At 40.7% G+C, this 14,465-nt stretch overlaps 1 protein-coding gene across 5 annotated transcripts in view; it reads right to left on the bottom strand.

Annotated features, from left to right (window-relative positions):
• Positions 1-14,465, bottom strand: part of PDE4B (phosphodiesterase 4B) — a 536,152-nt gene that overhangs the window by 18,755 nt on the left and 502,932 nt on the right. The window contains exon 1 of one of the 5 annotated variants that reach the window (XM_045035979.1): positions 216-1,360. The exons of the other annotated variants lie outside the window; for them this stretch is intronic. Coding sequence (XP_044891914.1) covers positions 216-263 — 48 coding nt within the window. The 5' untranslated portion in view covers positions 264-1,360. Of the gene's footprint in view, positions 1-215; positions 1,361-14,465 lie in introns of those variants that run through there. 5 annotated transcript variants of the gene reach the window in all.

Raw genomic sequence — 14,465 nt, 5'->3', positions numbered from 1 at the left:
ATAGAGCTGCATAAAGAGAATAGAATTAAAATACAGCACAGTCTATTTACATACAATGTAATATAACATGCTGTTATTTTACACTAAGCAGCCTCAGTGGGCTCAGTGACAACACAAATGAAATCATTACAGATGTTTGCCACTTCACAGAAAGCGTACAGATGTAAATGTTTCACATTCTATCAAAGACACATAACAGAATCAAATTAACCCACCTTGATGTAACCCCAAGATACAGATAACAAATAGTTTGCCTCAGGCATTTTGGAAAGCTCTCCTCGCCACAATCCACAAATCCCTTGGAAAGAATTCACTGTTCTGAGAGAGCAGTCCCGAGAAAGGATGGGGAAAGCCTTGCAGGTTCAGTGGTAAAATAATCAAAGCTTATAAAAGACAAAGTCTCCAAAATTTAGGGCATTTCCTAATCCAAACAAAGCCCATCTTCACACTCCATTCTTACAAGAAGCCTACGCTGGCTGCTTCTTTCCTGGCAGAGAGAGTAATGAAATCAGGAATTGCACGAAGGAGCAAGAGCCTGTCTAAATGTATTCAGCTGGCTGGTTTGCAGCCCTTATGAATTATGAATAGTCCTGGTGGCCGAAGGGGTTTCCACTCTAGATTAGTCCTGCTCAGCTGAACTCTGCAAGGAAGGAGCAATTCTTCTTTCCTGTGGGGTTGCCAGACTGGGAAACACAGCCATCTTTTAAAAAGGAGAAGATTAAAATGGAGGAAGCCCCATGAATATTTAAGTAAATCCGAAGTCCCTACCCTCCCCCATTTCAACTAGGTGTTCTTAACCCTCTCTCCACTGCAGAGACCGCCCTCTCTGCACTCAGCCACTCTAACGTTTTCAAAGTGATGGTGCATTGGATTCATTTACTTCCTAAACATTTTTTTAAAAACTGAGAACAGGTTAGAACTGTGGCTGTCTTCAGACTAGGCTTTCAGAACACAAGTACTTTTTTAAAAGCTAGCTTTTTGGAGGATTTTTTGCACACCAACAGTGTGTGCAGATGCATTCAGCCTTCTTTCACAATCAAACAGGAATAGAATTAACGCACTTCATTTAAAAAATCATTTGCAGAATGCCATTTTCTCCACTGCATCAGCTCACTAATATGCATATTAGATTGCATTCGACAAATGAATTAAACACATTTCACCTTTTCAATCTAGGATCTGGAATGTATTAGGAAACGTAAGCTATCATTTGCTGCAGGCACGGTGAATTTTTTTGGGTTATGAATGACTATGCTGTTTTGGTATTTTAGTGTTAAACATCTTCAAATTCATGTTAGAAATATCTAGGAGTTAAATTAATTTTCATTTCATTCTAGCAATCTAGGACATGTTGAGAAAGTCATTCCCTTCCTGTAGACTCTCTCAATCTCTCTCTCTCCCTCCCTCCCTCGCTTCCTCCTCCGCCCCCTTTCCCGTGTCAGCATTAGACAGCACAGGCTAGAGGAAAGTCTAAGACCAGAGCCCTAATGCAGTGAGCTTCCCAGGCCCATCCCACCCCCCTTCTTCTCCCTCCTCTCTGTTACCCCACCCTTGGACTCCCAGAAGTTCAAGTACAGCATGTTAAAGCAATAGCAAAGCACCATGGCAACAGCCCCCACACGCAATTGGCTCTCTTTCCTGTGAGGCATTCTCCTTTCAAATGAGCATCCTGCACCAACAATGGCTTCACTTCAAGCATCCAAGCCCCTGTCATGCCACTGCCTGTGCCCAGGAGACCCAGCCTTTCTAGCTGAAGGCAACGCAGCTTAGCATTGTTGCCTCCCGGCCCACCGCACTCCGCTTTGTCCTCAAAGAGATTCTGGGGAGCCCTGCTTGCGTATGTGTGTTTTCCCACGATACAATATGTTAGTAACAATAACCAGGGATCCCTGGGTCAATGGTCTCAGCCAGTGCATTTTAGCTACTGAACCTCTATGCAGTTTTGAATGACAGGTGAATTGTGTAAGTTCTAAGCTATTTATTTTTTTAAGACATACCTGCTTGGTCATCATGGCCTCTCATTTTTACTTCTCAAAAGTCAGGCACTTACACTAAAGACTTAGAAGCTGGAAAAGGCAGGATTCTATGCTCTGATTAAGCAGCTAAGTTCTGGCAAAGGAGGAAACTTAACTTGAAGCACTGTAAAAATATCTTGAAAAAAAAGCACATAGACAGATGATTCCTTTAACTATATCTCTGCATAAGACTTAGCCAAATGTAACATTCAAACACCCCATCCTCAGTTTGGTTCCTTTGGCCTGTGAAATACTTAGGAAGATTTTAGGGTCAATCACATTTGTACTAGATCAAACAAAACCATTTTATCATGTATTAGATAAATATTTATTGAACATCTAAAACATACCAGGCAAAGCATTAAAGATAAAGCAGAAAAAAAAAGGGAGGGGGAAACCCCTTTTAATGCTTTTAATGAACTTCTATCCTAGTAGAAATAGTCAGATGAAGTAAGGCATGTGAGTTAACCACAACAGTTAACAGTCTGGACAGAGAGGGGCTGGTTCTTGATTAGTCATATTGGCTCCTTAGCTCAGAATATAGAAGCAGGTAGAAATTCAATAATAAAAGTCTCAGAAGGGAAAAACTTTTCTCCTTCCTCTCTTTCTTTGGCCTTCCATTGCCACAAAATCCTGTTGGGATATACTGTCATTCAGGCTCAGTGTGAGGGCAGGGAAGTGCCTCTCAGCTACAGGGCTGAGAATAAGCCAAACTCCTCACCTTTCCTGTATTGCTTAGGGAAGGAGTAAGCTACAGAAGAAGCGAGAGATGAATATCACCTCCCTCCTTCTCATGCTTACAGATGGCCAATGCCACCAAAAACAAAGTCGTCCTGAGGTAACCATAAAACACATTAACTCGATGAAGTACGCAAATGGAGGTCACACTGGGTCAGAAGCTGACCCAGTCCTAAAATGTTGCTTAGCAACAACCTGTGGTTTTCCTCCTCCATAAGGGAGGGCCCAACCACACTGACTAAGGCGATCATCGCTCTCATCAAAAAGCATTTATGACGAGCCCACTTATGTTGGGCTCTGTATAAACTAAGAAAGGCAGACCTGGCCTTCAAGGAGCAGACAGGGCTATCTTTTACATTCTAATAAGGTAGAGGACAATTAGAATGGTTTGTGCTGGCCTGTGTGATGAAACACACAGAGGAGTGGAGCGGGATATGAACTGTGCTTGAGATACGCAGGCCGAGGAGACAGTTGGAGAATTTGGCTTAGTTGGGTTTTCAGGGTCAGACTCCCATATGAAGGCTATTTCTGTTGAGCCAGAGACAGCCACAATGTAGTACACAAATCCTTTCATTCTTAGCTCTCTTAACAGTCCTGTGAAGTCACTTCACCTCTCATACATAAAATGAAAATGATGCATGGTTTTCGGCCCTCAGCCTTTCAATCTGAACCTGTCATGATTCTACGATAAGTTCTGTGGCAGCCTCCCACAGTCTGGACACGAAACTTACCAGCAACTGATATTTCCCAGAAAATAAAACTCTCTCAACACTACTGAGAAAAACAACCCAAATTGGAAATGCTTCAGTCTGTAAGAATAAGTCACCAGCAACAGAAAAGAAGCGTTTCTCATGCCTCCAGAGTTTGATACTCTAAGACTCTTGGAATCTCCCTGTCTACTTAGCAAGTTGTGTGTTCCGCCCAGAGAGGAAGGTAAAACAGCTCTACTGAGTGAAACTGTGTCCCAAGCAGTTACAGGATTGAAAGGGAATGGACATTATTTACTTTGTCAAATGCAGTAGAGAAATCCACAAACAGGAGTGCACTATGTCAAAGATAAATGTGTCTTTACTACCTAATGTACACAGATCCTATTTTTCTGTTAAGAATCTGCCTTCACAAGAAAACCCTGTTAAAGCCTACCTAGAAATAATGTCCCCAGAGGAAATGGCCAGAGCCCCTTTTGAGCACAGACAAGCAGTTTGTGAATGGACCCTTAGTAACACAAATTCCTCCAAGGCCTCCTAAAGCTTACGCCCAACACTAGATTTGCGAACACCGCTAGAAATTGCAATTATTTTTTGAAAATGGAAAAAGATATTATTCTCTGTAAGTGATTTAATCTTGCTTGCCTAGGATATATCTTCTTTATAAAATCATAGGTGAATGCTTTCAAATAGGCTACCTTTCAGAGTGGGAAGTTATTTAAAATACATAATAGCAAAAGCTGAAATTCAATTACACTTGATAGGAACATTTTGTTTTATGAGTTTAATTTTTGATTTCACTTCAATGCTACATACGGAGGTTATTTTCCTCTGAGCCATTTTTTTTTTTTGTGGAATGATGGAACACTTGATCACTTTTCTATATTTTTCACGAGTGTTCTGGTTTGAGCTTTGTGCAGAGATCCACAGGCAACCTAGGAGCTCTCTTGGTAAAGAGTTTTTAGTTTCACTAATTGCACAGGAGGCTTAATGTAGAAGGATCTCAGAGACTCACCCCAGTTCTAAAACTTGGTGGTTTTATGTTTCTAAGACATAAATTCGGAAGAGTAAGAACACTAGGGGCTAGTATCAAGCACATGGAGGAGCTACTTTTAAGACTAATCTGGGCTTGTGAGGGGGGGTGGGGGTGACCTGAGTTTCACTGAGGAGTGAATCTTTAGTGATCCAATCTATCTTCAGCCTATCAAAAACTAGGTAAACAGGCACCTTCCTCTTATTGATAACCTCACGCTGAAGTCTGAAGGTGAAAACTGTGTGGATTAAAAAGAAAAAAAGAAAAAAAGAAAAAAAAAGAGCCAAAGAGAGGAAGACTGCTCCAGCAGTTCCCCTGTGGGTGGCCGTCTACGCAGGAGCCCATCTGTGAGACAGGCGCCTTATTGTGTGGGACCTTCCTGTTTTTGCAGTATGAAACAACTACCAAAGTCATTAAAGTCACAATGACTTTATTAGGGACTAAATTTTGACTCACATTTTACACTCTGTTAGTCACAACTTAATCAGAATTCCCGGGCATCAGGAAAGCAAGGGGGCTGAAAATTCCTCCTCAGAATGCTAGCGGTGGTAGAGGAAGTTGCAACCGCAGCACACAGTTCAGTGAAATGTGCAAGTAAGGAGGGCTCCGGTCTCTGTGCAAGATAAACTGAGTTTTGGGGGGGCTCAGGTTGTTTTCAGTGATGGACACAGTTTCTTTAGTTATAAAATGGCTACCTTCTAGGAGCCATTTTATTTCAACATTGCTTTTTTCATACCCCTAATTTTACATGCAAAGAAGACCCAAAGAAGTGAAGAATTCTAATTTCTAAGCACCTATACTTTCCTTTACCAAATCTGATGTAAACAAAAGGCAGGGATATAGCATACTTTCTGTGGAACCTTTATCAAACTCACAATTTCCACAGTTCTTAACATTTCAGATTATCTGACAGTAAGCATCTCATCTCCTGTCTCCTTTTTTATCTTTCCCTCTTTATCATCCGTTTGAAACGTGATGTCGCAGTTTCTTTAATGGCCTGTCTGTCTTATTTGAGAGGCAAATGGAATTGAACTGAGTGAATAGGTAATAGGGTTCAGGATGGAAGAACATGCCATTCATTGTCCACTAACATCTACTAAAATAGAAACTACAGTTCCATGGTGGGCCATCCCAGAAGACAAGCGCTGCCGTGCCAATATTCTGGAGCAAACCCTCAGTCCACCAGGGGATAACGTTAGGTCATTCTAACTGTCCCTGTGCCACATCAGAAAGAAATTCATCTAAACATACTAGAATTGAGTGATTCTCTTCTTCACTGCCCAGGGATGTAGTAAACCATACAAATATGGAATGAAAAACAAGCATGAACATCTCTAGGATATTCTGCAACAAAACATTGGCATTTATCATGAAGCTAAAATTGAATAAATTCTACTTGCTGGTTAAAGGACAAGTATCTGCTCCAGTGACATTTAAAATTAAAAAAAAATTTTTTTTAAGTTTCTTTATTTTTGACAGAGACAGAGTGTGAGCATGAGTTGGGGAGGGGCAGAGAGAGAGAGAGGGAGACAGAGAATCCGAAGCAGGGTCCAGGCTCCAAGCTGTCAGCACAGAGGCCAACGCGGGGCTCAAACTCACGAACTGTGAGATCATGACCTGGGCCGAAGTCGGACGCTTAACCGACTGAGCCACCCAGGCGCCCCTGCTCCAGTGACATTTTAAAAGAAGGACAAACCATTAGTGCTTTCATACATTGAATTGACAAAAACTCAGTGAGAATTTAAATACAACACTTTACAACTTGACAGCAGGTCTTGAACGGCCCTCAAAATTATTAAGTGTTTCTTCCTACCTATTTATCCTCTTTGCTGCTGTCCGTTTTTCCTGGAATTTCTGAAACCATTTTAAGAGGAGATATGGTATACACTATTGCGACACTAAAAAATGGACCTCTTCTATACCCAAAGTAATTCCCATAAGAATGTTTAGAGAAATTTCTCATGACTTAACATTCTCTTAATTCTTAAAGCTGCTGCAGTGACACAATTAAATAGACAAAAGACACTATTAAAGACATATTTAAATTTTAGGTAAACTTTTTTTTTTTTTTAGTATAAGTGTGTTCTAGATATCGCAGGTCCCAAATATCCCATAAAGAGACTGGATTTCAAAATCATATACCCTGTCAGGTGTAGAGGTATTGTATATTTTTAGATAATTTAAAATGTTCAAACTTGTTCTTTTTGACAGAGGTCTTTCCTTCTGGTAAGAAACACAGCAACACTGCATCTGTTATTGGAGCTTCACAATTGCATTTTATATATTTGACCCTTACCTTTTAATCTGGCTAATAATGGAAATAAACCAAAAAAAAAAAAGAGGTACCTTGGCAAATTTGGGCGTTGGCCTGACAAAAGATAGCAAAGGCCTTTCTTTAACAGATGACAAAAATCCTTGCAGCAACTAAGAAAAATCAAGGAATCAAAGTACACTATTTAGTTACCCTTTTGTTTTTGCATTTAAGCTGTCTACAATTTTTTTTCTCTGCCTAATGGCTAATATTTAACCTCAAGCTTCTAAAGCAAGTTCTAAGGCCATGGGAGCGTTAATGTGATTCCAAAGCAGATGACTAAGGTTTCTACTGAACCATTTCACAGCAAGAAGTTCTATAACTTACTATACTTTTAAAATTAGAAAACTTACCATAGGTCACCATCCAGTCTAGTGTCCTCTACTGACTAGCAGAAAACAGGACCTTCATATCTGACTTGAAAGCCAGTGACACAGAACAGGAAAATTGCCCCCCAAACATGTGCTTTCTTTTTATAACTCCATAAGTATTGGTCATGATTCTCTTTAAGAATTGATACCCAATTTTACTGGACCATCTCCTGGCTTGTTTAAAATTCTGCACTATGTATAACCTTATTAGAATTCCCAATATTTTTGCAGCCACAAAAATCTACCCTAGCTGGTTTTTGAGATTACTCCTCTAATCCTTTAAATACATCATGTGGCATATATTGTGTTTTAAATTAATTATATTGATTTCAGCTAACTATGGTCACATACCCTTTGAGATAAAAGACAATGTGATGCTTCAAAGCCTGCTGTGGAAATCATTACTTCTGGGTTAACAACTTCCCAGCGCTCGGATAGGCCTCCAGTCTGGAAATTTCCAGGATCACCTCTAGGGACCATCGAATAAATAAAGGAAATCCATGGGCTACACAGACACATCATTTTATTCCCTGAATAAATTATCAGTTTTGGCATTTTGGTATCCCTATGATAGACTCTGCATTTGCAAACTGAGAAGAATGTGCCACAGGTGGGAGACCTGAACATAGTTTTGAACTATATAAAGGATAAAAACGGTGGTCGTAAACTAATTTTATTCTATAAAAATTTTTATCACACATTTCATTTTCTTAGTATTAGCTACCACAATTTGAAAGCGATGGATGAGTGCTTTGCACAACAGTGCACCCCCAAATATATAGTTTGCCGCTTCATGGAAGGCTTATAAAAGTAGTCTCAGAGTTGGATGTGTAGGTCATACACACGATGTAGAGGGGGTTCTGATTACAGCTGGCCTTACCAGGGGGGTCTAACAGCATAAACAGGACTCTAACAGCAAACTCAACGTCTTACTAGCATGCCATACGATCAGCTGAGCATCCAGCTGAGTCTGGAAATAAAATCCCAGTCTGAGAAACGTGGCAAGTCACTGAGTCAGAGACTAAGTTTTTCCAACTTAAAAATGGAAGGTTAGAAATTAAACATAAAGCGATTGGCAAAGTGTCTGCAGCACTTGTACTTGATTCCACAGGGTTTATACTTGAAGTTGATGTTTTGTTTCTCAGTTTTGTCTCTGAATTTTAAAAGAATCTGAGCTTATGGGACGTTCTTTGCATGGGTTTGCATTTGGGCGGAGCTTTCAGCCGGCTCTGCGGCATCTCAACCCTTCTCTTGTTGTTGACAGAGGCTGGTGTAATTAACTACACAATTCCCACAACACGCTACTGCAGGTGTGATGCAGTGCTATGTCATATTGATTACATGACACACGAGTTACTCATAGAAGTTCTGGCTCTCTGGGTGACACTTCGATTATTCACCAGTCTAAGGAGTGTAAACCAGAATTGCCAGAAAGATAGATGAAGCCTGTCAAATGAAGCTATAACTCAAAATGGCCTTGTATTAAAACTGTAGCTTTAAAAAATACATATATATTCTGAGATGTCCTGCTGTGGCCAGCTCTATCCATTCATGATTCCACGACATAGCCAATTTCCTCAAATTAAGTTTGGAACTGTTCAAATACTGACAAAAACCATGAATGGCCACAAGTTGCCTCGCGTAATGATAACGGCACCAAATATTCATTTTGCTCAGATTGCCACAGTGGAGGTCAGTCTAGTAACATATCTGAATTAATTGAATATGTGGCTGGGATAGCAGTGAGAGCAGTATCAGCAATATGTCAGAAAACACAACCAGACGATGACAGAATGACTAAGCTGCTATACTCCAGACACAACAGATATGCGGAGAGGCTGAGTTTCAGACACAACACGTGTTCATAGATATGTTCAGAGCTGCACATGCATTGCCTGTCTCCGAAGGGCTTAGATTCTTGGCCACAGGATGTAGCCTTTTCAAGAGAAAGGTAGACCAAATACCTCAACACCGAGCCAAATAACAGCCAAGGTGTGCGTCATATTTCTGTTCACAAAGAAACAGCATTTGGCCCTGATGACTTTGTTCTCTGTTGTCTGACTTTGAGTTTGGGAGAAGGCTTGGGGGCAAGAGTTTGCTGCGTCTGAGGGTACTTTGAAGAGTCACTGTAAACCAGATTGGGTGTGGGGGGTTCTCATTCAGCTGAACAATTAGCAAAATGAATTGGGCATGGCAAGCAACACCGTGTTTGTGCAACAGGAAACAGGATGGCTGGGTTCTAATGGATCTGCCGCTAACAACATACGTGCCTCTGGACAAATTAGATTAAGTTTCTGAGCCTCATGCAAACGATATTTGTTTGAATGCCTACCATGAGCCTAGAGCCATTTTAAATCCTGGAACTACAATAGTGAACAAGGTAGACACAATTCATGTCACCAAAAACCTTATAGTCTAAGGGAGGAGAGGAGTAAAAGCTAAGTTCCACAACAAAAACTAAAAATCATAAACTGTGATAGCAAATTGTAAAACCAACAAGGTACCGAGTTCAGATAATTAGAGAAGTTCTCTCCAAAGAAATTACATCTACATCTATGCTGAGGCCTAAAAAACAAGAAGGGACCTTGACTGAGTTCTAGCTTTAAAAGTCTATGACTACATAGACTTGGTTTTGTTATCAAGCCATATAAGAATATAATAAATTACCCTGTGGATTTCCCTTTAATTTTTATTTTGTAATTTATTTATTTATTTATTTTAAAAAATTTTTTTTCAACGTTTTTTATTTATTTTTGGGACAGAGAGAGACAGAGCATGAACAGGGGAGGGGCAGAGAGAGAGGGAGACACAGAATTGGAAACAGGCTCCAGGCTCCGAGCCATCAGCCCAGAGCCTGATGCGGGGCTCGAACTCACGGACCGCGAGATCGTGACCTGGCTGAAGTCGGACGCTCAACCGACTGCGCCACCCAGGCGCCCCTGTTTTTTTTTTAATGTTTATTTATTTTTGAAAGAGAGAGAGACAGAGCGTGAGTATGGGAGGAGCAGAGAGAGAGGGAGACACAGAATCTGAAGCAGGCTCCAGGCTCTGAGCTGTCAGCACAGAGCCCGATGCGGGGCTCTAACCCACGATCCATGAGATCATGACCTGACCCTAAGTTGGACGCTTAACTGACGGAGCCACCCGGGCGCCCCTCCTTTAATTTGTATTTTTAAATCATCTGGCTTTGGAGCAAAAAGAAAAAGATTTGATTCTAGGCATCACCGGTTAGTAGCTGAAGGGCTTGGACCAATCAGTGACAAATCAGTCTTGCATCCTGCTTTCACACCGAAGTGGGGATATATGAATGCTTTCCTCCTGGTGAGCATCAGAATACGATAACATGGAGAGCTCTGTGTAAGCGGGAAAGCACTCTTCGGGTATGTCTCCTTACCTTGCTACCTTGGATCTGGCAACACAAAAATAACAAAGAGCTACACACTTGGAGAAAGTGGCCCTTTATTTAATGCTCTATCCTGGTATCACAGGGAACTTTGAGAGCAAATATGCTTTAAAGTGAAGGAATGGACCTAAAAAATCCCCACACAATGCCCCTTAACTAATGTTTCCTCAGGCAGAATCAGAATTCTCTGGGCAAGCAGTCCTGGATCTCAGGGCTAGACCTGAAAAGCAGTGATCAAAACAGAAACATCTTTCCTGACTTCTTCTTCACTAATATCTCCTCTTCCTTTTTTTTTTCTTTTTTTTATGAGGAAGGTGGTCAGTCCCCTATCCCCATCGGAAAGATGAGGAAAGGAAGGCTGAGGCAGAATGAGCAGTGGCCCAGGTCACACATCTAGCTGAGGTTGGAATGGAGCTCTAAGAGCGGGAGGTATGCAGGCAGTAGGGAGCAGGATGGAGATCTTCCAGAGAGGGGCAGGGGCCTGTGCTGCCCCTTTTTTTCTGGGCACTGGAGATCAAACCATTCCCCCAAACCCTGCCTTTCAACAGTCTGCCAGAGTTCAGCATCAGATGACTTTCTTGTTTGCTTGACTTTGGCTAACATTGAAATCAACCTCCATCCTCGTGAGTGGGGTGGGGGGATGGGAGCACTGGGAATATGCCGGGGTGGGGAGCAGGGAGGGAAGAGTTGGCCAGAGAGCCAACAGTGTGCTTGGTACAATCTAGTGCTGTTGAACCTCCAAGGCACCTCCTGCTGTGAGTGTCCCTGAGCAGCCCCTCTTCTCTCGGGCCCTGGTCCTCACCCACCATCCACAATCTCGTCCAGCACCAGGAAGGCTCCGTCCACGTTCTCCAGCACGTATGAGAAAGAGCTCCTATTTTACTTATTTTAACCCGATATATTATCTTACTTTAAAGAAAAAGAACCCATTCCTACCCAGGGGCTCATGTTTTTATTTATTTTTGGCAAGACTCTCTTATTTTAGGATTTACTAAAGGCTCTAAAAGCTCTTTCTTGAAAAGCAATATATAGTTTTCTAAGTTTGAAAATTTTTTTATGCCCCACCGACAATGCAGCATTAGACAATGACCTTATTTTAATACCTTAAACATATAGGAGAGAGAATTAACAAAACAGTGTTTTCAATTATTGTAATCAAAATTAGATAAATTTTTGAAATTAAATCATACTGATTTAGAAATATTTAAAAAATGTTACAATACAGCAAGGGAAAATTCAACGGCACCTCACCCTGTCGCAAACATAAATAGTGTACTGGACCTGTCCAAGAAAAACATACCCATCAGTAAATGCAGATATATTTAAGTCATTCTGACTCAATTACAGAAGGTAGCCGGCAGTAGCAGTCAAATGATTAGGGGCTGTGGCAGGAAAGGCACTATGCCCTTTCACCTGGGTACATGGGTAGGTTCTGGCTGATTCAACTGACCTGTCTGGGCGGTGAGTGGCACATCTAGAGTAGGAGCTGGAGGACAATCATTCGTGATCTAGCTGCGTCCCTAGCTTCTCACAATCAAATGGGCCTGTAGGAGTATACTGGAAATTCATATTACCAGTAGATAGTCTAAGTATGTTCCATGAATTTAAATTTTTTGAAAATATGAAAAAAAATTTCATTTTGAATATGCTGTGCCCACTATTGACATCATTACCTGTCCTCATATCTATTTTTTTTTATTTTTTTTAACGTTTTTATTTATTTTTGAGACAGAGAGAGACAGAGCATGAAGGGGGGAGGGGCAGAGAGAGAAGGAGACACAGAATCGGAAGCAGGCTCCAGGCCCAGAGCCTGACGCGGGGCTCGAACTCATGGACCGCAAGATCGTGACCTGAGCTGAAGTCGGACACTTAACCGACTGCGCCACCCGGGCGCCCCCCTCATATCTATTAAAAGTCCTTATGTCAACAAATTTCTTAAATGACCAAATCAAGAAGAATTTTGGGGAGAGCTTTTTAAAACAAGATAAACCTTAAATCGACTACCACCAATGAACAAAAGTCTTCATTAGTTTTTCCTCTTTTCTCCTAACCATTAAACAGAAATAGAGCTATGTCTCTTTGATACGTTTTAGTCCTACTACCATAAGCATAGATGGAGTCTCAAAAAATTCAAAACATGATTGTAGGCCTCAAGAGCCTGAAATCTGGAGTAAACATAAATAAAGCCTCAGAGAACTAAAATATTAACTACGATATTAACCAATAAGTTAGGTAAGAGAATGATTTAAAAAAATCTGATCAAACCGATTTGGGCCAGGTTTCAAAAAAGAAAGCCGCAAAGTGTGGCATGTCAGGAGTAGGCTCTTAGTATAGGCCTGATGATGTATTTGAGCCAAAGGGAAGTCTTAGCAATAGAATACCAAGAGAAGGATAAAGGTGCATATCTCTTCATTCTCAAGTTCTCATAAAACTCTTATTTGTATTCTTTTTTTTTAATTTTTTTTAACGTTTATTTATTTTTGAGACAGAGAGAGACAGAGCATGAGCAGGGGAGGGTCAGAGAGAGAGGGAGGCACAGAATCCGAAACAGGCTCCAGGCTCTGAGCGGTCAGCACAGAGCCTGACGTGGGGCTCGAACTCACGGACCGCAAGATCATGGCCTGAGCTGAAGGTGGACGCTTAGCCGACTGAGCCACCCAGGTGCCCCCTTTTTTTTTTATTATTTTTTTTAACGTTTATTTTTATTTGTATTCTTAAGCCAGGTTTTCAATAGATGTTCTGATATCAAGTGTAGAGAGGAAGTTGGAAGTCCAGTTTCGATCAATAGGACTTATTTAAAACTTGAGTATCATTTCAATTATGAGAGGATAAAAATGGTAATCCTGCCTGCCTTTGTAAAATGAGATATTTTTCTGATAGTAAATAAATACATACATATACATATACACACACATATATACACACAAACATATATAGGTATATACATTGATAATATATACATACATTTTTTAAAGTTTAGTTATTTATTTTGAGAGAGAAGGAGAGAGAGAACAAAAGGGGGAGGGGCAGAGAGAAAGGCAGAGAGAGAGAGAAAAAAATCCTAAGCAGGTTCTTCATTGTCAGCGCAGAGCCTGATGCGGGGCTCGAACTCACAAACTGAGATCGTGACCAGAGCCGAAGTCGGACACGTAACCTACAGAGCCACCCAGGCACCCCATACATATATATATTTTTTTTAATTCAGAAATTAAAACAGCAAAAAGTGAAAAAAAAATGCCAAGGGGACTTAAAGTAACTCATTTCAAATACTTCCTGCTAGACTTTGAGCACACAATTTTCAGGAATACTAATTTAGTTCTCTTTACTTGAAGTGATTAAGACACGTATAGCTTTTACTCAAGAAAGGTAATGAGGAGGGCAATGAGAAGGTTAAAGATCAGTGGAAATGATAGAGGGAATGCCCCCCGTCTTAACTGCAATCAGCCTTTTGCTGAAGATGAACAGCAAACTGGATTTGTAATCAGACCTGTATTTTACTACCTTAATCTTCCATTAATTAACCTTACGACTCTGGAGAAGTCATGTCATAATGAAATTACCTTTCATTTAGATTATGTTTTATATTTGCAAAGATCTGGAGTATATTAGATTATTTAGTCCTCATCTCTAAAATGAAGTCTTCAAAATCAATGATACCTTAGGTTCTCTTTTAGGCTTAAAGTTCTGGGATTTTGTTTAATGCAACCATGTGTGACTATAACCGGAAAGAATATATTTCAATGTGTTTTTGGCTTGATTTATCAACTTTCACCATCCATACTGATCAAAGTCATTAAATAGTTGCCAAATTACCACTTCACCTTGCCCTGTCTAATCAGCTTTGGCACACAGCCTATTTGGTTGAGTTGGAAAGATATTTTTATTCG

The sequence above is a fragment of the Felis catus genome, chromosome C1, assembly GCF_018350175.1.
Source record: "Felis catus isolate Fca126 chromosome C1, F.catus_Fca126_mat1.0, whole genome shotgun sequence".
Taxonomy (NCBI): Eukaryota; Metazoa; Chordata; class Mammalia; order Carnivora; family Felidae; genus Felis; species Felis catus.
This window is presented reverse-complemented; position numbering and strand designations above follow the sequence as displayed.